Source organism: Struthio camelus, chromosome 2 (genome assembly GCF_040807025.1).
Source record: "Struthio camelus isolate bStrCam1 chromosome 2, bStrCam1.hap1, whole genome shotgun sequence".
Taxonomy (NCBI): Eukaryota; Metazoa; Chordata; class Aves; order Struthioniformes; family Struthionidae; genus Struthio; species Struthio camelus.
The window spans coordinates 43178517-43203289 of NC_090943.1; the positions used below are offsets into that span (position 1 = coordinate 43178517).

At 35.8% G+C, this 24773-nt stretch overlaps 1 protein-coding gene across 7 annotated transcripts in view; it reads right to left on the minus strand.

Moving 5' to 3' along the window:
• Positions 1–24773, minus strand: part of ZNF385D (zinc finger protein 385D) — a 437723-nt gene that overhangs the window by 57605 nt on the left and 355345 nt on the right. For 5 of the 7 annotated variants that reach the window (XM_068935410.1, XM_068935406.1, XM_068935413.1 and 2 more), the window contains 2 exons: positions 21268–21330; positions 5049–5211 (listed from right to left, as the gene is read on the minus strand). In XM_068935410.1, coding sequence (XP_068791511.1) covers positions 5049–5211; positions 21268–21330 — 226 coding nt within the window. The remainder of the gene's footprint in view (positions 1–5048; positions 5212–21267; positions 21331–24773) is intronic. The other 2 variants (XM_068935412.1, XM_068935408.1) reach the window with 1 other exon arrangement.

Below are 24773 nucleotides of genomic sequence, written 5' to 3' on the forward strand. Positions count from 1 at the left end.
GAGGCTGAGAGAGAGGAGACTGTTCAGTCTGGAGAAGAGAAGGCTCAAGGGGGGAATCTTATCAATCTGTATAAATACCTAATTGAGGGACTAAAGAAGACAGAACCAGAGTCTTTTCAATGGTGCCCAGAGAAAGGATAAGATGCAAAGGGCACAAGCTGAAATACAGGAAATTCCACTTAAACATAAGAAAAAACTTTTTTATTTTAAGGGTGGCCAAACACTGGAACAGGCTGCCCAGAGGGGTTGTGAAGATACTCAAAACCTGGCCAAGGTCCTGAAAGTCCATTTATGAATTATCACAGCTGGACTGAAATCATTTGTTACTTTAGGAGCAAGTTTCACCTGCTGACCATCAATTCCCTTAACATTTCTGTGATAAAAATAAAACAAAAAAAGGGGGCTGGAAAGGGGAAGCTCACCTAAAATTCTGCCACTTCCGTAAGAAATCAAGGTTTGGTACAAGCTAATAAAAATCTTGCTGATATCGTCTGTTCCAACCCATCTCCAAAATCTTAGGTCTTCTTGACGCCTTTCATGCTATATAATATTTATTTTCCTAACTTCTTCCAGAATCTAGTTTTCCACTTTAGATAATAACATAAATTTGAGTTTTTCCCTTCAGCACCTCCAAGCCTAAAAACATGAGCAGCAACCACCCCCCGCTCTAATTTCTCTGATGAGTGTTATAGCACAGCTGTATAAGCAGAGAGTAATTTTCAAATGTGCCAGTGAAAGGCAAGTAAGATGACTTAATGTTTTATCCCATGCTGTTACACGCATATACTTTCAATATCTGGAAAAAACCCTCCTCCTTCACCTTCTAATCCATCCTTCAAGATTTCCATTTCCTGTGATGCCTTTATCATTTGAACATGGTTATGCTACTGCTCTTTTAAAACACCTGTCTAATTATAATAACATTGTCTGTCTCTGAAAGTTGTCTCTCATCTTGTGTGGAGACTAAACTCTTTAGGAGAGTGGCCAGTATTTTGTTGTCTCACAGCAGATGGGTCTCTTAGCCATTAAGACTGTACTAATGATAACTAGTCTCTGTGCCTTGGCCCAGGTACACACCTTTTTGTTCGTTACATTTTTCTCTATTTTTAAGAAGTGTTCATTGCATTTAAGTACACAGAATTTAAGACATACTGAATAACAATCAAAAGCAACGTTAAAGACTTTGCCCTAGAGACGTTTGCCAACGCCTTTTTTGCCCTTCTGGTCTATTTGTTCTTCTTCATTGACAGCAAACGATGACCTAATTTATGCCGAATTCTCTGCTGAATAAAAAAAAGTCCCAAATCTGCAGGATCAAATTCACAATAATGTGCTTAGGAAAAGTCATTTACAGCTCCAAACAGCTTCTGAGAAGATCTATATTTAGATGTATAAAATAACTATGTGTATATACACATTTTACATGTACATGCATCTTGAACACTCTAGATTCAGAAAAATTTAGAGTGCAAGACAACGACTTTAGTGTACAGGACATACAGTTAGCATGGTGGAAAATAGTCTATCTAAATATATTCTGAAAGGCATCTAAAGCATCTGTCCTTATTGCCAAAGTCAAGTTGCAAAGCATCTTTATGAGGAAAATATACCTCGGATAAAGGTGAGTGAATTCATAAAGCTACCAAGGACCTTTAACTACTTTTTATCAGGAAATAAGTATGCAGGTATGTTAATATATGGTGAAAATATACATTTTTATTAACACCCTTTGAATGGGAGAAACAAGAAATACTGAAAGCTGGCTTGTATACCATCCTAAAGAGGGCTTCTCTTTGGAATGGTCATGCTTCCTTTCTTCTGTCCTGAGTGACTACAGATATCGCATAGAAATGACAAGTACAGATGAAAAGAGGATGCTAAATAAACCACTGGTAACAAAGTTACAACACGTTGAGAATGATATCCTCTAATCCGTGACTGCCAATATAACTCTTCGTGATATTTTATTCCTCCAAAGATTTCTTAAGGTAATTAGTTCAAGTCTTTTAATAATTTTAAAGGTTGTTTAGAGGGGTAAAAAAATAGTGACCATCACGGAATGAGCAAAATGACCCCATATTTCACATTTTATCCTTAACACAAACAGTTTAACCACCAGGAATCATTTATCCAAGGTTTTAAGGAGTGTGGCTACATTGGGGTTGCATAGTTTCCATTATTTATTGCAATAACACATGCAGGCATCACAGCTAGCACAATACTTTCTGAATAAGCAACATAACAAATTGCCGCTTTAGCTCTAGCATCAAGTTGTGTTTTGTGTGGTCTTTTTCATAATTTTTATTGCATGGCACTGCGGATTTCCTGATGACATTTTGTTTGCTGGAGCTGCTAAGGTTACGCAGAACCAGCGAACTGAAATCCTGCCCAATGTGCTGTGACTGACATGTAATCCACCATTTAACCACTGTTGTACATGATGAATTGGAGGTGATATGAACATGAACCTATTCTCAGCATATTTGGGATCACATATTAATCTTCAGCCCACAGCTTTAAAATACTGTACTAAAAGCTTCTTTCCAAATGGTCACATGTACAGGGAATTATTAACAGAACTTAATTCTGAATAGTTAATTAATGAATTATATTCATTAGTACAGCTTTTCCCTCAGAATAACATATTACTACCAGAACATTTGACTTTTACAGCAATCATTTCCATAAAATCATAGAGTGAAGTAGATTCTGATATTCTGGCTTTCAGAAAATATTTCACTTTTAAAAGTTCTAGCAAGTATATGCAAGACAGAACAACTGAAAAGGAAAGGAAAACAATTTGATTTATGAGGATTTTAACTCGTTATCTTTGGCAGATAATTTTAGCCTTTTGGTTTCACAAAATTTTTTTGCCTGCCTGGTTAGTTGGTTAGTTTTTTGGCTATGCATACATGCTTGCTTCTGCAAAAGATATTTTACATCAGGGATACTGTTTTACTACCAGTCACATCAATGCTGACCTGCAGTAACTGTATTAGCATTTGGATAAAACTGGTTGCCTTTCTTTGAATGCCAGCAGTTGAACAGGGCTGTCAGTATTTTGTGCCAAAATTTTGGCTTTTTGTCAACAAACCTTACTGTTTACTGTAGTTTTGTTGTTGTTGTTGTTGTTTGGTTTTTTTTAGGGTGAGGTGGGTATTGGAACCATAATAAAATCCCTGTGAAGAGAGTCTCTCTCAGTAGAAGAAAATTTAGAATGCCATTCAGGTCAGTATTTATAACACAGACCACATACATATATGTATATATGCATATATATGTGTATATTATACACACACACACACACACACATATGCACACCCATAGTTCATAAAATTAAACAAGTAAACTGTATGTAAAGCTGAGGAAACTCCTGCATAGGCCATTTCTTTTGTGGGCAACTAGTCTTCTGATGCTTTCTTTCTTATGCTGAGATAAATATTGATTCGTATTACTGACCTTAGATACACGTCATTTCATGTACCCTGCCAGGGACCTAATTCAAAGCCTGATGGAAAGACTTAGATTGGTTTTAAGGCATCTTGGATCATCTTCCAAACTTATACAGCATAAGAAAAAAAGCTTTTTTATAATACATTTTAAAGCTTAAAAATATCTCCCTTTTTTCTTGTTATCTTCTTTAGCCAGTAGATCATAAGTTTACAAGCAATAACTCACTTCCATTCAACATCCCTCTCACTGTTGTGAATATGTTAACAGGTAAGAGCAGCAGAAACTTTTTAAAGTATTTACATGTTTATAAACATATATATTTTGATAAATAACTCTTGACATTTCTCATCCTTCTTCCCATTCTCTCGCGCTTCACTTCTTTCACCATCAGAAACAAAAGCACTTTGAATATTTTCAGGAGTATTTTTTGTAACACATACAAAAATATTGTAACTACTGATTGCTTTTTAAAGTAATCCTATTATTGTTAGGATCTAAATGTCCACAAAAACGTATGCTGTCTATAATAAAGGGCTATTAAAGATTCTACAGAGAGAGAGACATATAGGTATCTGTCTATAAGAAAGACAGTAAAAATGTATCTTAGAGAAAGTACTACACATATCTGTAAGGTACTTTTTTGTTATACTATAATTAGTAATTGCAATTCTATTTAAAGTACTAAACTTACTGAATCAGAAGAACTGGTTCCAAATGAGCAGATTTCAGCAGCAGTAGAAAGGCCTCCGCTTTTTCACACTTTTAGCTTTTTGCTGTTGCTGTTTTGGGCTTGTTTGGGGGAAGGTGGGGTAATTATGACTAAATATGTACCTTCATACAGAGAATCACAAGAGTAATCATATCTTGTGAGCTACTACAACACTTTCCTATGAACTTACAACCTTCCTTTGAAATTTCCAGTACAATAGCCACACATTTAAAATGACAGGTTAATCAGACCCCGTTGACTTCACCAAATACTCACGTAAATGTTATTTGCAAAGAAATACCCTTTACCCACACAATCATTTAAAGGATATGATTTCAGTCTGAGGACTCAGTTAAGCAGAATAATTGGCATTGATAACACTTACCTGATTATGCAGAGTTGAGGTTATACAGCTATTCTCCAGCTCAAAACCATGCAATAACCATTTTAAAAAAATAATGCAATGCTTGAAATTTATGAAAACTAGTTTTTTACTGACAATGCTTTTGTAAGAGGCTTCTACACATAATTAGTGCAACTTGCTGCATTGTTTGTGGTTAAAAGAAATGTGCCATGTGTAATTATTTATACAGAAATGCTGCATATAGACTACAAGGTTTAGATCAGTTGATATTTAATAGTTCAGCTGCTATAAAAATTAATCAAGTCATAAGTATTGCATTCTCTCCTGAAAAAATGGCAAGCCTCTTTTTACAAAGAGAAAGTGGTTACATGACTCTCTTACTCTTACCAGCGTATTGAAAGGAATAAAAAAACCAATATTGCACAGAAAGATGGATCAAGCATGAATCAATGCGGCAAGCACGTAACCAAACACACATGGAGTTAAACAAGGAAAAAAAAGCAACAAAGTTTATCGCTTAACCTGTTTTGTCAGAGCTGGTATTGATGGTATTGGTAGTGATGGAAGTGAAGGTAGTCTTTGCGCTGTCCTTGGTAGTAACAGATTTCTGCTTATTTTTCATGGCTTCCAGTGCTTTGAGCTTCTTGGCATGTTTAGTGCCTTTGTAGTGGGCCGCAGCCTGGCTCTACAAAGGAGAACAAAATGAACCATGCAATCAGGCTCATTTCTAAACTGGCATTCTCTGTATTAGTACAAATACAGACTACCTTTCAATAATGGGTACCATTCACATTATCCAAGTAGTGACCAAACTGAAAGTTATATGCAGAATGATGCTTAGAAAACAATGCAAAAAATAATCAAGCAACCCCAATTTGAGAGATACAGTATATCGCTGTACAACAGCATATTACTTTCAGACCAAAATAATGTCACTTTATTCTGCCATGCTTAAAATATATTTCCTTATTATATCTTTTATTGAGAACTTTTTCACTTTTGCATTAAAAACAAAAATCTCAGGACAGGGAGGAAAGCATTCTCCTCCCATTAGTTATCCAGTTTCTATTACTAACTACAGATTTTGCCATAGTTTTCTTCAAAGAATAGTTTGCCTTCAACAACGATATCAAGAACTTCTCAGATGGAAAGCAAAGACCGACAGTAAAAGAAAAAAAAAAAGCCACCTAAACCCAAACAAGAAAGCAAAATATAACACAAGGCCCTAAAAGCCCATCACCAAAGACACAACTGAATTGTGAGGCAGACATGCAATCATCTGGCTTTTAAAACAGAATTACTGTAGTCCACCTTCTACAAAAGGTGGTGCTTGAAATTCAAAGCAAGGAGCGTCCTTTCAAAGGAGGAGCCTCAAACAAATCCTGTCAGAGTGCTGAATGTATTTTGGCTACTTGGTACAGTTAAGCTAAAATAGATACTGTGTTGCTACTGAGATTTATGTACTACACTGAAAGTATCTTTATTATTCTAAGAGTTAATAGCAACATTTCTTCATTTAATGTATGTTGCAAGTATATTCTAAGAATGATATATGAAGTATAAGATTACCCTTTTTACAAAAAAAACCTTAGCGTTAATATGGATATTCAGAGGTTAGTTTCTCCAATTATTTAAGCTCTTATATGGAAGACAGTCTTCCATTTAATGAATAACCTGATACACTCCTTATATTTCTATCGCTGAGCTGGAAACTTTATTGAAATCAACTCTTTTCTTACTTAAGAAAGTTTATTATGTCTCTAAGAAAATACTCAGAATTTAACTATCAGAGAACTGAATAAATAAAAGAGCATTTATTCTGGGTCAGCCCAAGAACCCACCAAGGTCAGGATTTTGTTTCTGGCACGAAAAAATAGCAGACTGTTACACAGAACATAAGAAAGGTAAGTACTTTCTAGTGTGCAATCAGAAGAAGAAAAAAACACATAAGGAATTTAGTGGCTACCAACTCAAAGGATCAAAGGGAAAAATGACACAGCCACTGATTCTTCAGCGTGTGCAGGTAGAAGACTTTTCCTGCATATTCTGGCATCTGTTAGTCATTAGACCTGCATTTAATGTTGGCCTGTGCTGAGTTCTGTGGAGAGAAAATTGTAGGAAATATCACAGTAAAAGTATATATTAACTAATCTTGAGATTCATGGCTTTCTGCATTCATGAAAAGTCAGGATTCCTTCCAAATACCTGAGCTCTGAGAAGCTCATGGTGAGGAGAAATGAGAGACTTTATGTGAACTAATAAATATATATACGTCTACAGGGATAGATATACACACACATACTCTCTTGTTATATATTTAGATGCGTCATTCAGTTTGGTTGAAAAGCCAGTTTCTGTGTCCATAAAATAATGTAAATGTTGTAGCTGGTACCCTTATTGAAAGAACACTGGACAGTGAAGATTTCAATTAGAAACAACTTGAACAGAAACAGCACAATCATGCACCTTTTACAATTCCCAACACATAACAGCAAGAGACATAGTGTAAGCCAAATACAAGCCGTCAAGAGATGTTACTTATTGTTAAACTGAAAGACCAGTGTCAAGTTACGATGATGCATTAAAATGACATTATACAGTACATTCTTATGTCGCTGTCCTGTCAATGCTATTTTTACAGTTTATAGTCAAATTTAATTATCAGTCAGCTCCAGATTCTGATTGCACTTGTTTTCCCTGACTAATAGTGTCATTCCTCCGATATAAAAAAGATAGTCAGAATACGATCCTTAATATTTGATTATTAATGTTGGTATTAGTTTGACATACAATAAACTTTCTTCAAAGATATCTCAGTGGAGTACCCTGAAAGTATATCTCTGGCATTCACAGTTCTCCAAATTCGCGTGGTTACAGCTCCACAAACCTCGATTCAAGGCAGTGCTGGATGCACAAGGAATACACAATGAGGCCCTGTGTAGAAATCTGTGACCTTTTCAGTGTTCTGAAATATATAAATGAAATTGCTCTAAAGTAGAAACACATTGCTTAAATTTACAATGGCTGCTATGTAGAGTTGTCCATTACTCACTTCCCATAGAGCGCTGCCAGTTTATCCAGTCTCTACTTAGAGAAATTCTTTATGCCTTTGTTATCTCAGAATTTACATCTCCATTCTCTATGGGAATATGAAGCTGTTCGAGCTTGTTTCAAGATAACTGTATCTGGCAGGTTAATGGTAGTTCTATGTAGGAGCAGACAGATTGCTCCTAAGCATTCAGCCAGCTCCATATTAGCTTATACTGAACTTTTAAAATTGAATTGGAATCCTAAGAAAAAAAAATTGTCATTGTCTTTCCATGCAAAAATAGGATGGAGGAAATGGAAATATATTTATAAATATCCTTTCAGTGAGGCAACATAAAATATGATACTATCACCTCACTGAATCATATCTTACAGCCCTAAGAAGACCAAAATAAGATTCACTACTTAAAGAGCATTTACTTGCAGCTTAAATACAAAGTAAGATAATAAAATGCAATTATTCTTGATTTTCACGCAGAATTGCAAGAAACAGAGAGAGGAAGAGTGAAAGAGAAGTCCGTCCTATCTTTTGGTGGAAAGCATGATGCAGATCTGTATGCAGAGATTACGCTCCTTCACAGAGGTAGGAAAGGGTCTCTTTCTGGAATACTTCTTAGTTCAACAGTTGGGAAAAATAAAGCCATGTACATATTTATATGAGTATATCTTATCAAGTTGTGCTACAAGTGCCCAAGCTATGAGCTACTGGATCTACTGGAGCTAATGGGAATCAAGAGAGGATTTCCCTTCCCATGTATTGTGAAGGAGTACAGACTTTTATAATTGCTCATCTTTATGGAAGCCAGGTCCCTTTGAGAAACAATCATTCTACCTAAAATCAGATGTTCTATCAAATGGCAGAGATTCAGGACAATCATAAAGGAAAAAAAAAATCCCTATTATTACAGAATACTTTGTAATTATGGTCAATCAGTTATCTTAAAATCCCTCTAATTTTAAATTCTGTTGCTTTTTATCAGTATAAAGAACACCTTAAAAGGATACCATAAGGAAGAGAATCCTTTCTTTCATCATAGTTTCCAGGTTTTCTTCTCACATCATAGCTTCCAAGTCTGATACACAGCATTACCCGACTGCTGTGAAGCTGAGCCACTGTCAATTAATATGTGTGACCCAGTCAGTGACAAAGCATGAGACACATGTCAAATATTGCTAGTGCAACACTACAGTGAACTTTATGAAATTATATGCATTCTTGGAAGACATGTCTAACAAGAAAAAAGAAAAAAGGTGATACCTTGTTTCTGAAGCTGGAAACCCATGGATTCTTAATTAAACTTGGAGGGCTCTGAACCTGCAAGGGCTCTGAACCTGCAAATTACATGTAGACAAACTGACTCTCTATGAGATTTACTTCAAGAGCAGGGAATCTGCAAGATGTTTAAATGGAAAATCATTTTTCACTGTTATTTGTAAAGAGGTCCTGCCTATTTCAGCAGTACAGGTTAGCTTAAGCATCTCCTTTGCAAAACAATTTCCCCTGCTTCTATGTATCTGTCTTGATTAATTAGGGATTTTTCTATTCGCTATATTTTCTAAACTTGCCCAAATTGACACTATATAAAAATATATATATATATTTGCCTGTATAAACATTTTTAATATATATTATAAAGATATACATGTACATATAAGAGAAAAGAAATTCTATATGCAGTTTGCATAGTTACTCCAGAGAGCTGTTAGAAATAACAGCCATAGTGTCAAAACTCAGCTGTATTTTGTTTGCTTAAGTGCAATATTGTACCACAAGCACCATAAGGACATCACATTACCAGGCAAGTTGCAATGTCTAAAATATGACAGGAAAGCTATGAAATATTTTAAACAATCCAGACACAGTATTCTTTTACAATTATAGTCATCATATCTATATGGCAGTCTGCAAGAGAATTATGCCAGTCTACATGAAGGTACTTCAGTGAAACTTCTCTCTTGTCACATTCTTTAGGCATTGGTCCAACAAAAACATCGTATCTAATTTTGTGCATTGAGACAAAAAAGGGTCTCCTATTCTCAGAGGCTCTCCACCTCTGCAGCAGCACTGCATCTTCTACCCTTTCTATCTCCCTTTTGATTCACCCGATATTACTAATCTTCTCAGAGATTGTTTTCCTTCCTTACTCATTCCTTGTAAGCAATCCGCTCCTAATGAAAGCCAACTCAAAGAAAACAAATTTTAGAAAGTGTAATCAGTACATTCTTGATTCTTCCTCCCAAAAGGTCAATTCACTTGTTCTGCACTCTACGTTTCTTATCTCATAATATTTTGAAAGCTCTCCGTTATGCAGAGTGCTCTGTTTCTGTGTTGTCATCTGGCCAATTAGTATTAAGGCAGCCCCTCACAAAGCCGCAAACAATGGCCGAAAGAGCTGAAAAGTCCTTCTGGTCATTCTGAGATTCCAGTAGCCCATGTCATGTTTTTTTTTTTACCGGTGACTGGATGCTACCACCACCTCTGCTGTCATTCACAACACAATGGTAGCAATTTTGGCTAACACATCAGCAACTGATGTCAGGATCCTCCAGAGTAAAAAGTATATGCCGTAGCTGTAAAAACAAAAAATGAATTTGCCAGTTCAATACCATCAATGAGTCGGGAACACAGGGGAAGCAGTAACAGACAACTGCCTGCGACAAGATGGGCTTCTGTCCTTTGATGTAGTAAGGGAAGTCGCTTATGATGTGCTACCTGCTGTTCTAGTCTCTGAGTGTGTATTACCTTCCTGAAGTTGGGCTATACGCCAATAATTTTACAGGTGTTCTGAGCACATAAGAAACTGATTAAAATTAGAAAACTTCTCATTTTTGGAAGAAATAATATTGAGATAAGATTTTTTTTGTAATGACTTCAGAATGGCCAGTCCAGATTGTCAGTCACTGATTGACAGTCATTCAGTGATGACAGCACTGAGCTCAAGGAATGCTGCAATAGGTTGCAGTTGAGACGTGTACAGTAACAGTGCATGCTAAATACATAGCACATGTAGGTATCCTCTTAGATTGACAGTTCATTTGGTTCTTCAGTTCCAATAGTACCAAATTCAGTACGGCTTCCATAGTTTTACCACCTAGTGCAGTCCATGAGAATAAAACCTTTTATAATTTATATAACAACATAAAATAAATACTTTAAGTACCTATAGCTGTAACTATGAAATAGAGGATATCATCCCAGAGCAGAAAATCTATTTACTATTTTTGCCTTCTGCGGGACCTCATTCTGCAACACGGTTTGCAGGGGCAATGAATTCAATGGGTTTTGAGCAGAACCATGAAGGGTTGCTGCATCAAGGTTTCCATCTTCCTCTGCTCTCTTAAGGGTTTGTTCCCAATGAAGCCTAGAGAAGACTAACAGTTGGTTTTGTGTAGGGCAGGGATTTTACTGTGAGCCATACCTGAGATAACAGGAGGAGGGTTGTAGTCTTTTGCACTGAGATTTATTTACTCTAATAAGTAAGTATATTTTTATTTGGGACTTTTTTAAAATTTCATATATAATTTGTCTTATAATGCCTACTGTTTTGTTTATCTAGTGAGTGCATACAGGAATTTCAGGATTACTCTAGTCATGATGCTCATTTTCTAGAAAACAGAGCATCATGGACTTCAGCAGAATGTGACAGATTCACACTAACAGAGCCAAAAATAGCTAAGTACCTGTGCCAGCCTTTGCAGAATAAGAGATTAAGTCAAGATATATAACATAATTTTTAAAGGTGATGTCAACACTATGAAATGGTTTATATCGAACAAGAAGAGTAGCCTGACTTCTACCTGGTATATACAAATTCAATCTGCCATCAACTATAATGCAGATAAATGTTGCCTATCATCATTTCTTCCTTCTGTTAAGCTTACTTTTTTCTTCTAAATTTTGTCACTTCCGTTTTTTTTGGCACTATATTATCAATATCTGTTTGTAATACAGAGCCAGAGATCTAATTACATTATGGACTCAGATGTACCTGTTGTATAACTCAAGGACATGTGTGATATGACTCTTTGGTCTTTGAGAGAAGACTTTTGCCCCCTGAACTATATGATTAATCAATTTACCCCTTTCCCTGAAGCCATATATAAAAGCAATAACAAAAAGGACATTTCTATAGAAAATAAAATATTTCTCCATTATTATGATAGAAGAAAATAAATGTCTCAGCAAGTTAATTCCCAGGTATATAATTTCCTCTTTCCCTGGAAAGAAAAACCTTCTGTTCCTCTTCTTGTTCATACAGCATTAATTCAATATAGTCTGCAACGTACGTTGAGACTCAAGGACGAGAGAGGAAAAGTGAATTCTGAGCTCACTAGTTCCTGTGCATAGACGAAGGCACTCCATCCCATCCCCTCCGCTTGGGCTCCTTCAAGAGCCGTTTATGCAATGGTGATAGACTGCACCTGCAACGTATGCACTGCACTGTCTGCATCACATTTTGAAAGATTGCTGTTGACCCCATTCCTATGGGAAAATCATCCACCCTATAATAAAATCAAATCCTGTCATTATGGAAAGGAAACCTTAAAACTTTGCTGCAGATCTCTGGATTTAGAGAGAGCTCTATTGAAGGAGGAAAATGGCTTTTATTGTCTGCCAAGAAAATCTACTTTGTTTTGGTCAGATACAGAAGACCAAAATCCCTGACTTCATATCTCTTGACCCATAGCACAGTAGCTCTAAGACCATGCATCTTCTTGTGTTGCAGGCTGCTACAGAATGTGGCGTTACCTGAAACTACATAAGCCAGGTACAAAAAGATATGGTAGATACAATGCACTCCAAGCTGCGTTCCAAGTAGACATATGCCGCATCAAAAAATATATGCTGAAGGGAAGATAGTTCAAGTAACTTACCTCTTCCCATATCTGACATTTTTCTGTTAAGGACACCAGTACTTGTTCATGCTGCATAACAGAAGTTCATTGCTTGACAAAGTTTAATAAACAGACTATTTGCTTAATCATCTATTTTACCCCTTTTATTGTAGGCAGATCAGATTTTAAACATGTTTTGACAAGATTTTGAAGTCTTGGTCTCTGGAATCTTTTACACATTTTCATAGTCATTACGGTTGCTTTTGGGGGGTCTTTTGGTGGGAGATGAAACATTCTCTTTCGAGAACTGGTATAGTCAATAAAATTAACTTTAACACTTAATCTGATCTGTAATGTATTAACTGTAAGACATTCAAGCATCATCTCTTTTCCCCATGGTAGATCTTACTGTAGTCAGAGTTTCAAAAGAAAACTAAACTTCTTTGATTTTTCACTCAGATTAACCAAGTGATTAAGCTCAGATTAATTTTAAAATGAGACTGAAGAAAGTTAATCTATATGCATTGCTATGTGCAGCTCATGATAAATTAAGACATGTATTTATTCAGTTTAGTCAATATAAAATGCATGCTTCCAGTTTTGAATCTGCCACTGACATATTTGGAACTGAGAACTTAAGCAATGGACATATGCCATTATATTTTTGCAGAAGCATACTCCAGCTTCTCTCCTCTAGCAGTAAAGACACCAACATATCTTTTATTCATTGTGTTAATAAACACCTTTTGAATGATGTGTCAATAACGGAAAACCTAAAAGGGGAAGCTGACATACAGTTTATCTATAAAACAACAGAGAAAAACTCACCATGAGACAATATTGGTTGTGATTTACTTAAAAATGTAAAAGTAACTTTAATAATGTAAAAGTAATTCAGCATTCAAGGTTCTACACGAATCATGTTTACTTAAAAACAAAGGACACCATTCAATTTAAAATAACTGCCTTAAAGACAGCAATTTTCTAAACGGTATTGAAAAGGTCAGTGAGTCTTTTTTGACGTCAGCTAAGAAGGAATAACAGCAATGGATACATAACCAAGACCTTTTTGAATCTCCGTTTGTCACAGCTCACATTGGAAAATGGGAGTCAAGACTGTACACATACATACATACATACATAGGTACGTACACACACACACACACACACACACACACACACACACACACACACACTCACTCACCCACCCACCCACCCCTACCTACCTACCTACCCACCCAAAGCCTCAGTTCATTTAGAAACTTCATATTGACTAGGCATAGGACACTTGAATCACTGTGTATTTATCTTGTGAACTGATAACTAAAGAAACCTGAGTGGGTAGGTTTACTGTAGTTCATTCGCGTGTTTTCACCTGGTTTCTGTTGCCAAGGAAACAACTTCTTTTGTCTGTATACATTCATAATAGCAATCTCATTGAATTCTGGCTTTCAAATTTTTTTGACTGAATCAAAGCATCACAGAAGACTAGTGGTAAGTGAGATACAGAAACACTACAAAAATTTACATAAAGATAAGAGTTGCTTAAAAAGTGCATATTTAAATTCCTATTAATTCATTAATATTTGAAGTTTATACTTGAAATATCATACCAGTTAATACAACTTGTATGTACAAAAAGACAAAACAGAGTACATGGAGAAATGTTCAGGGTGCTATTTTGCACAGTCTTTGTACTTTTATTGGAATTACTTTTTTAATGCTGTAGTTCACTGAAATTTTCTAAATTTAATATTTGAATGTCTTCAGAAAAACATTTAGTTTTCTGAATTTTTTTACTCAGATACAGTTAAATGAACTTTTTATTTTGCACTTTCAATTTCTTTAATTATTTTAATATCATTTTTCCCTGTGTCCTTTAGATCAGCTCCTCCCCTTAAGCAGGAATTCACAACCCACAAATAGGAATGAAAAATGATTGTGTCTCCTGATTCCAGCACCATTTTATGTGGACTTGGCTGTAGTGGGTTAAAGTTCCAGCTCAGGTTACAGCTCCAGCCTTCTTGTACAAGGCCATAAGTATATGTAAAATAATTTCTGAATTTGTCCACTGTGAAAATTTTACATAGCTTTACAAAGATTGATAATTTAAGGCTAGCACTATGACTGAAGAGTTTACAGAGTTTTCAGATTCTTTCATTCTCATCATATTCTAAGTCTTCCAGCTGTAGAAACCTCCATGGATTAGCAATGTATTTTCCTGGTATAAAAGAACTATCATTCCACTAGTCTCTGGCCCATTTAGATCAATATTTTGTCCCCATAAGTGAGCTATACCAGTGGTTTCCTGAAAAAATCCTATTGTAGGTTTATCCACAGGACCTCTCTGTGCATGGAAAGCAAAGCAATATACGGAACATAAAAAAGAGAGAGGGAAAACTAGAATGAAATGAATAAATGTTATTTCTTACTTAAAAAGTGAAAGTAGTAAATTACAGTTTATACAATCAATTAATATTAATAGAAAAAATATGGTGGTGATAAAAACTAGTGGCATACTAAGGAAAGGAGTTTGTGTAACAAGCTACTCTTAGCTAAACAAGCAAAGATGAAAAAACTTTCAGAAAAAATATCAAAATATTCAGAAGTAACAAAGGCTTGTGAGGCCTAGGAAAACTTGAAGATCAGTTTACAACACAGCTGTATTTATTCCTGTACCTAATTCTGTTATTTCTGCCCTGCTGCTAATCATTCTTGGATAGACCTGTAAACACATTCAGAGCCTCAGTCAATGAGATGCTGCATACGCGTGCAAGGTTTGCCAGCACTCAAGGTCTATCAACTACTGCAGGATAAGAGCCTTAGTACTTTGAATAACCTCCTTTAGATATAGATAGTGCACATAGACCTGCCCATTATCTGCCATACAAATTATTTATAAAATAAAATATTTGTTCTTAAAGTAACTAAAAAGTGTGGGTGGATTAAGTTCTTGTAAAAGATTGCTTTTCAAAAAGATCTCAGATATCTCAATAAAAAGTTGCACAGACTGAAAAATTGTGTTAGTATTTACTAACACAAATAGCCTGCTGTACTAATATCAGTACAGAATAGACAAAAATATCTTCCAGTATAGACAAAGTCTATAGTTCAGCACATTTTTTATCCTTTAAGCTATCTGGAAGGCTCTCCATAGGAAGCCATGGTTAGGGATTCAAAGCAGTATGGAAAATATAATGAGAATATTATGGCATTACCTATTGTTTACATTACAGTTATATTTTATCTCCTTCCCACACACCTTTGTTCCTTCTAGCTCGTCTTATGTTGAAATTCGAAAATCTATTTTTCCATTGACTAAAAAATAAATGCTTAATGGAGCTACCAGAAAACGGCTGCAGTTCTCCAGGCAGTTACCTTACTGGATAAGAGTAACCCTTCTGAAATCAATAGGACATTTTTTATATGCTGAAGTGTTATAGGATCAGTGCCTAAGAGATGCGCTGTATTTCAGGTACAATCACATTGGCTTTGATGTTTCTTCTTTCATTTAGTCAAACTCAGGCTCAAAACTGTGATAACTAGATGAAATTATATGGCCCATCATATAAAAAAGGTCAAACTACATGGATATAAGAGCCTTTCTGATTTTAAAACCTAAGACATATCATTTCATGTTTTATATATATTGTTAGGGCAGAGATTATCAAAGGAATGAAATTTCCAAACAGTACTGCAATTTAACACTGAGACTCCAAACTCTTTGGGGCATGAAACTTCCTGTCACAGCTATTTACAATATCTGCTAACATATTGGTACTTATATATTGCTTATTATTGTTTTTATACTGTTCTTCCTTTTGTTATCTCTCAGTATTGATTCCTATCAATCCATGGTAAGTGTAACTCTCATGCAAATGAAAAAAGACTTCTTGTATCTCAGAATGGAAGCATTATAGAGATCTGATATGTGTAAATTAATACAATGAAGTCAGTAACATTTAACACTTTTTCATCCAAGTGATAGTAACAGAATGCTCCTGAAGTGATAAAGAAGAACCACAGCTTGATAAGAGAAGGCTAATTTAACCTTGCAGGCATGATCTTGCCACCTGAAGAAATGCTGACTTAATTCATATAACACTTGTGTGGAATAAAAGACTTTTTGTTTCCTATTTACAAAATTTTAGCAATGGACACTTAATAACAAGACTAATCAAGAAGAGATCGTACTATCAGAATTAATGAGGTATTAAAACACGTCAATGGATGATTTTTAAGTCTCCTCCTTTTATCATTTAAAAAAGAATTAATTTAACAATTGCCATTTCCAGAAACAGATGTATAAAAACATGTTCTTAAAGAACAGAACCCTTTTTAACAGGTAAGTTTTGTATTGAGGAATGGGCTAAGGAAAAGCTAACATGTCTACCTTGCTTCCTATACAATTACTTCTGGAAGAACTGTTTTCTGTAAAAAGTTGCAGAGATTCCTGAATCATTTTACTTTGAATATAGTGAAAATAAGAATCTTCAATTTCATCTTAAAAGATGAACTGAACTTTGTGAAAGTCTTTGTTTCCCTCTATGACCTCTCCTGGCTCTGATAATTTTCAGCAGTTACAACCCAGAACTAACCATGAGGCAGGAGATTCTGCTAAAAACTTCTAGCCAAATGGAAGCAGAATTCTCGCTAAATAAACTTCCTGGTAGGTTTCTAAGCTGGTGTTGCACATTTAGGGTATACGGGTAAGCAGTGGGTAAACAGAGCTTCAGCATGCTTTCTAAAATTCAATCATTGCTAAGTACAGGTGAAGCAAAAGTATGAGACAGCTATGTTTTTTATGTTCATACCCTTATGACTTTTAAAACTGAATCATAAACAATTTTTCTTTAATATATTGTGCCTAATACTACTATTAAATTGGATAAACCAGCAAGTGCTTTTTCCCTTGGGTATGTATTAACAATTTACTTTTTGCAGACAAGTGCACAAATATGATTAGCTTTTGCAAATTGCTCCTTATTCTGTTACTGGTAAGTAATTTTTATATTATTATAGTGTAAACAGATGCTATTTTCCACTACATATTGAGCGGTAATGAGCTAATTCAATGTGTTAAAAACAACAAAAGATCTTCAAGAATGAGCTATTTGCTTCAATAGTCCAAGCTCCATTGAAATCTATGTTGAAATCAACCATGACAGGAAGTTAGTAAATTACTCTAGAAGTCCTCTTGCAAAATAAGAACTTTCTTTATCCATTTATTAAAATGCAGAACGTGTTATATTACCCTCTTCACATGCATGTTATTGACCCGCTTCTTGCATATTGATTTGGAAGTTATCTTTTGAGCATAGCTAATATAGTTCACTGCTTTTCTCATAAAGAAAGGACATTTTGGCAAACCTTTGCAGGAGCTTTACAACTGTTTCAATATTCACTCCTATGAATTCATTACACACTAAAATCTACAAACAATGAACCATGCTGTTTTCATTGCCCTTTGGAAATTGCAAGGATCAGCTTGTTGAGAGAAAAACAAAAAGACAACAAGCATGTTAATTTTAGATTGTGTGGGCAAAATCCTGGCTCCACTGAAGTCAACAGGTATTTTGACACTTATTTTACCCTAGCCTGGCTATTGAAAGCAATATTGTGAGGCTCCACCTGGATCATTTTATCCCAGGGAAAAGAATTTAAAGAAGGACAGACAATCTTAGACTGAGCCTACAAAACAAAATTTACAGCATCACAGAAACGCAGCAATTGAGCAAAAAAGCCGTGTTCTCACCACAAACGTGCTATACGTAACTTGGATTATGCTACTTGGCTACCCTCACTACAGCATTTGTTTGGGTAGCTCTGCATCTCAGTGGTTCGTTCTGTATGCTCATACTCAGCTACTATTAGTATGTCATACATACCCACAGTCTACAAAATAGGGACAAAATGAAACTTGAGACCATCCACAGCAATTTCACTTAGACGGAGTGGCTTGATTTTATTTCCTTGCTCTTCCTCCACCAGTTCCTACTTACAGAGCTGGAGACAACCACACCATCTGAATGATCTGCAGGAGAACATTTTCATGTCCTTTTACATTACAGAAAACCTGTTTATGAAAGGCATGTGCATATATATAATATATATATATATGTACACACACAGATATACATATACCATAAGCAAGCTGTTGTCTTATCAGAAATATCTTAAGAAATGGACAGGTTTTCAATGCTGAGTACATTTAATAGACTCATCAAGTAAACATCCAGCTATAAAACTAACAAAGAGTCTCACACTTTTGTCAGAGAGATAATCTGTTGTCTTGTTTTACTGCATTACAAATAACCCATGCAGCAGTTTATGGAGAGATATTAAGCCACATCAGAAACACTACATAATGATATCAAGGGAATAAAACATCAGAAGACAATAGATAACTCTTAGAAGTCTCAATCTGGATCGGATCTTTGCAACCATCATTCTGTTTTAGAGTATAATTCCTACTTTTGATCCTGGAGTCAAATTATATCTGAGTCCTTCCCATAATCAAAATATAAACAAAATGTAATAAAAATAAATTGAAGATTTCAATTTATCTCCAAAATAAAGTGCTTTACACTGTACGTAATTTCAAGAATGACAATTATTCCAACATGAATGAACCTTAGACAGACCAAAAAAAGCAAAGACCCTACCTTAAAAGAATATTAAGGCTGCAAATTCAAAGAACGGATACTGAATAGTAACAGCATACGATAAATGTTGTGAACCTAAAAAAGCAAGTATTAGCAGGAGCAGGTTGCTATGATCTACAGGATCATGACATATACTGCCAATGGGTCACATAACTCTGCATGAGGCAGCAGAAGAACTAAAATTCCCAGGGTCTTTCCTTGGTTTTCAAAGTTCAGTGTGGCTTACTGCCTGGTCTAGCGCTTCCAGAGCACATTGTGTCCTTGCACCTATGTGACACTTCCATCAGAACCCATGAGCCCCCGCCTTGAAATGCCCTTGGGTGCTACCTACTACTCTGCCAGCCAAATCATAAACCAGAGAAATCATTATCACTTAATGATATGAGGATTTACCAAATAATAAAAAATCTGAACTGCACAGCACTGTGACTGGATCCCAAAAAAAGGGTGAGAATAGGACGTCTGGTCTCAGCCAGGGCACTGTCCTATTGCAGATCGTGAACTACTGCTGATCGCCACATTATCTAAAAGAGATCGTAAAGGCAGACAGGACAGATACATGAATGTCACGTGAAGTATATGGTATTTCACAGCTTGCAGAATTATTTCAAAGCCATTCACAGAGCAGTAGAACAAACAGGCCAAGCTCAGGACACCCAAAGTCCTACCAAGTCCAGACAAGATTTAACTTCTCCTAATTCTTTCCAACACTTTCTGTTCTTAGAGGATTGAGGCTTTAATCTTTAATTCAGTGCCTCTTCAGTTCCACCTTACAGATACAATTTCAGCCTCAGTGTTTTTGCCCTTTAGTTTCCTAAAAAATAAACTGCATTGCATTCCAAATATAAACCATATATTTACTTCCAGCTCAGAGTTTTAAGATATATTAACACCTTCAGGCTTACACATGGTAAATCTAATAGGTTCCTTCAGGCAGATAACTGGCCAGGAATATAACTGAGAGCTTTCAGGCTACGCCGAAGGACTTATTGGTTTGCATATGGTAGCAGGACAAGCAGTTGTCTGCTAAGGACACATTAAAACTACAACTACTACTGATTCAGTTGAATGCAAATATCCCTTTCAGTCAGTTGGAATTTGGGTCTAAAACCCCTGATGTTTTTTAAAACAGAACCCCTACCTTCTTAACCTTATTAGACAGACCACAGTATGGGCCCCAGTAGTCTTTTGACTTCACCACTTATTATCACAGGAATCAGCAACAGAATTTATTGTCTATGGGAATCTGTTCCAGCTGTGAACACACTCTTAATAAATTCTTAAGTGCTAGAGCCCACAGGCTAAACTAGATGGGAATTTGGACACTAGAGTAATTATCTTGGAAGCCATTACCTTCAAAAAGTTAGCCATACATCTGCTTCACTGACCTTCCACCCTGAAGCACTGTTCAGCATGGGAGGTTTCTGGTGTCATACGACATAGTCACACGGCTGTACCATCCTTGCTCCTTCTTCCCCATTTACACTAGTCACATCTCTAAAAAGGGGCGGACTCCACTACTATTCATTTAACAAATAGAAAACAAAGATGGCCTTGTTGCACAACTAGCCGAACAGACTCCAAGTTGGCCGCTTTAATTGAGTAAGCAAGCCTGAAAAGGCATATGCATACAGTTCAAGAATCTGAGAAAATGACTCAAGATTTGGTGTTAATAATAGGATCACCATCTGTAGATTGATCTTGTCTGGTGCTGATAAAAAAGAATTATGAGTAGGTACTCTGTTCTCCCCAGCCAAAGGGCATCAAGGGCCAACCCCGTACTCATCAGTTTAAAAATGCACCTTTGCACACACTAGAACAGCTCGTGGTGAAACACGGAAGACCTCCCTTCTCCTATGGGCAATTCATGCTTCTATACACAGCATGCTGAAATGCAGTGAGCCTCCGTTAGCCCCCCAGCTCCACAAAATCCTAGCTTGTTAGACACAATTCAAACCCACTAGTTTGTCTGGAATAGAAGGATTCAGTTGTAAGGCCTAGCCCCTAACCATTGAGTGATCGGTGAGACCTCTTTCTTTTTGTAAGAAAAAGGAATCATACTTCCAGATTACACAGATTCTTGTGACTGTACCAACAAACAATTTCAAGATTTGAATTAAAACTCATAGACCAGTTACTGAAAGTGGTCATACCTCCTCATCGCAAATGAATTACTTTTATTAGTCTGTTACCTGTTCCACGTCAGATGAATATTTTCTGACTTCATTAGTGTCTATTTGATATAAGTAGACTTTCTGAAAAGAATGAAAACGTTATCTATGTTAATTTTAAAACCCAAATTTAAAGCAATCACCATTTAAACTGTGCTTCTGTCGTTATTCCTTATTGCAAATACTAGAAAATAGCTTTTGATAGACTCCTACTGCAGCCATCTTTACTTTCATAAAGGCTTAAGTAGGGTGAGACAAAACTAATATTCATCAGGGTGACTTCAGACAAGACTTTGAATCCTAAATAACCCCGGACAGAGGAAGTCCAGATGACAAAGCTCCCTACAGTTGCAAAACAAGCCTTGCGCTGGCCAGACTAACGTATTTCAGGATTCTATCTTCAAGCCTTTCCGTTCCTCTGTACTTGGACACACTCTCTTTCGGACTTCAGCTTCTCCTTTGCTTTCAACAAATATCTTTATGATCATTCAGCATGAATAGCTGCTGGGTGACTCCAACCTTTCTCCTTCTGTTGACTCTGCCACCTAAAATTCAACATTTCTCAAACCAACTCTTTTCTGTCTGTATTGACAATCCCTACTACAGCCCAAACTTTAATCATGAACTACGCTAGTTCTTTCTACATACTGATCTCCTACTCTGCATCATCACACCTGTTATTCAATATTCCTTATTTGTCTCTTCTTTTAAAGAGGCTCTTTTCCCTCTCTCATGCTTTAGAGCAACCCACATCTATTGCCTAGACTACAAACCCCGACAGTGCACTTATTCCCATGTACCCATAGACATTTTTCCAGGTTTGACTTCACATGTTCTATCATGTAGCCTGATAACTTGAATCATTTTGCTGCTAGTTGTCAAATCCTCTCTCTTTCAAGAAACCTCTCAAAAATGGGTTTCAGAAAGTATTTCTCAATCCCCCACTGCTCTCCCTACCTAATATTCTTGTTTCATTTCTGATTTATTACAATATAAGTTCTCTGGGGAAAAGATCTCATCTTACACATCTGTAAACCAGTGTACACCGCACGGATATTCAGCTCTAGGCTCCTTGCATAAATGAGCCATAGTATTTTGCAGATTCTAAGTAAATTACTGATTAAAACAGTAAGAATTATTGTAGAACAGTTCAGGGCATATGAATAACATGTTTCCTGGGCAATGATTTCCACTGTATCTTGTGACTAATCGTTGTTTATCTATATCTATATCAATGAATAGTCAGCAACAACTAAGACAAAAATGCTGAGCTCATTTTCTCTTGAGACCTTGCTTTTGAATCTGTCTGAAGTATTGTGGAACTAAACAGTCATCACAGCCACAGCTGAATATTCATCCTCAGAATGGTTAAGAGTGATGGAAAAATCACTAAATAAGAGCCACTGGAGAAAATATGTACTTTTTCTTAGTGCTAACTTTCTGAATAGATCCATTTACCCTTGACTAACTTCACTCATTTGCTATTAGATAGTAGGAGATAATAAACCAATTCAGGATTTGCTGTCATTTAGGCAAGATTCTCCTCATCGGGGAATTTTGTTTTTGACAATTAGGTTGCCAGTGGTGGCAATTCAAAAGCTGTGCAGCCCAGCTTCCCATCAACAGAAACTATACCTTTTCTCCACCTCTAAAATACACACTCTCACACACAGCAGTGAAAAAGCTGCCTTCGCTTTCTCATATAATGCGAGTCTGAGAAGTCACCTTTCTTATTTTCTTAGCTTGGACAATATTGTAACACACTTTGCTCAAGTGTGAAATGCACATCTTCCACTCCACATGAATTCTTCTTCCTTTATAATTCATTCTATCAGTGCAGAGCTTGCATAAAGAAAATTTAGATCCTTCTTGGAAGGATGAAAAAGCTCTTGGCTTGTGTTGGAAGGTAAATCTGAACTGCTGAATTCCCGCTTGGGCAAACGCAATCACCCCTACAGAGAGATGAACAGGTGGTGACAGTTACTGTAACCCAATCTATTTTAGCTAAGATACCTTGCCTTTTCAAAGAAGTCTCCATTCCTTGCCATCCCTGCTGCTGACTTGCTACTTATTGTTTCTTCTCAAAATGTTTACTACTAAAGTTGTTTTTATAGTAACTGTTTATCACTACATAAGATTCTGATATGCAAATCATGTTAGAGACTAAATCAACAAGTAATGACAAGCACCTTGTGGTTGTCTATTTGACTGGAATTGTATTAGTGAAGAACCATCAAATACCTCTATTCAATAACAAAAGAAAGTTTTCTGTTATGTCATTATAATAATAAGTGGTGAGATTTTGAAAAGGTAATGCAGATTGACATACCCTATAAAATGAAAATGCTGCAAATACTCATATTAATTATTAAACCATAAAAGTAAACAGGATGTCACTTTGAAACAGGATGTCACATCGCTCTATATAAACGATGAAATTCTGTGTTTGGCAAACCAGGTATTCAAGTAGACAGAGTATAAAAAGTAAGCCTGCTTGAGTGATTATTTCATTTGCAATTTAGTGCTTTTGTTATCAATTTAAGAAAAAATAAAACAAAGCATCTGAGTGAACATCTCACAGTTTTTAAATTACTGTATATATCATTGGTCTATTAAATTATGACATTGGATATGTTTTGTATCACTGTATAGACCAAGGTGAGAGACAATAATGCTGAAGCGTCTGAATCTAATGAAAACATAACACCTTCTATTTGTTGGCATGGCTCAGTGCAAAAAAGCAATATATCACTGTCCTGAAAACGGCCAGCAGGAATAGGAAAATGAGCTACTGCTAATTAAACCTTTTATGTAAAAACACGACTGCTAACCAAATCTGTATTGTCCCATACTCTCATGTTTTACTTTCTTTTTCATTTACACTTTGTCCTATAGCCCTTGAAGTATCAGGTTTACAGGCTTCTTTTATATTACTCTTTTTGATATTGTGAAAGTAGGAACTTGTGATAACGATAATTACAAAGAATGCTTACAATAAGAAAAGCAACTGTGAGTGCAAAAAGAATAGTCCAGCTAAACTACATCTGGTTATTCTGATAATTAAAAGTCATATTTAAGTTATTAGCAAAATATAAAGTATTTACTCAAGTTGAAGTTTCATCATACTCATGACAATAGATTAACACCCTTATTACAAGCAAGGAAATATCTTTGGCTTTGGACACATAGAATACATGTATTTACAGAAGTGTGGTATTCAGTAACGATTACAACAACAGAAACCATATTTCCCTTAAAGAAATGAAGGATGTCTTTAATTTGTAATGACTTCATTACTATGAATTTTGCTACTCAACCACTTCAAATAAATTGAATGCTACAGCTAAATACTACCCTTGACAAATATTGTATTAAAATCCAAAAAAGGAAAATAGCTTCTAAAAAAACTCTAGGCTAGCATTATACTAAGTTACTTCTCATGAAGTACCACATAGCAATTTAATTTTTAATTTATGTAATGATAATTATTGTAATATTTGTACAGTGAAGTGAAAAAGTTACAACAT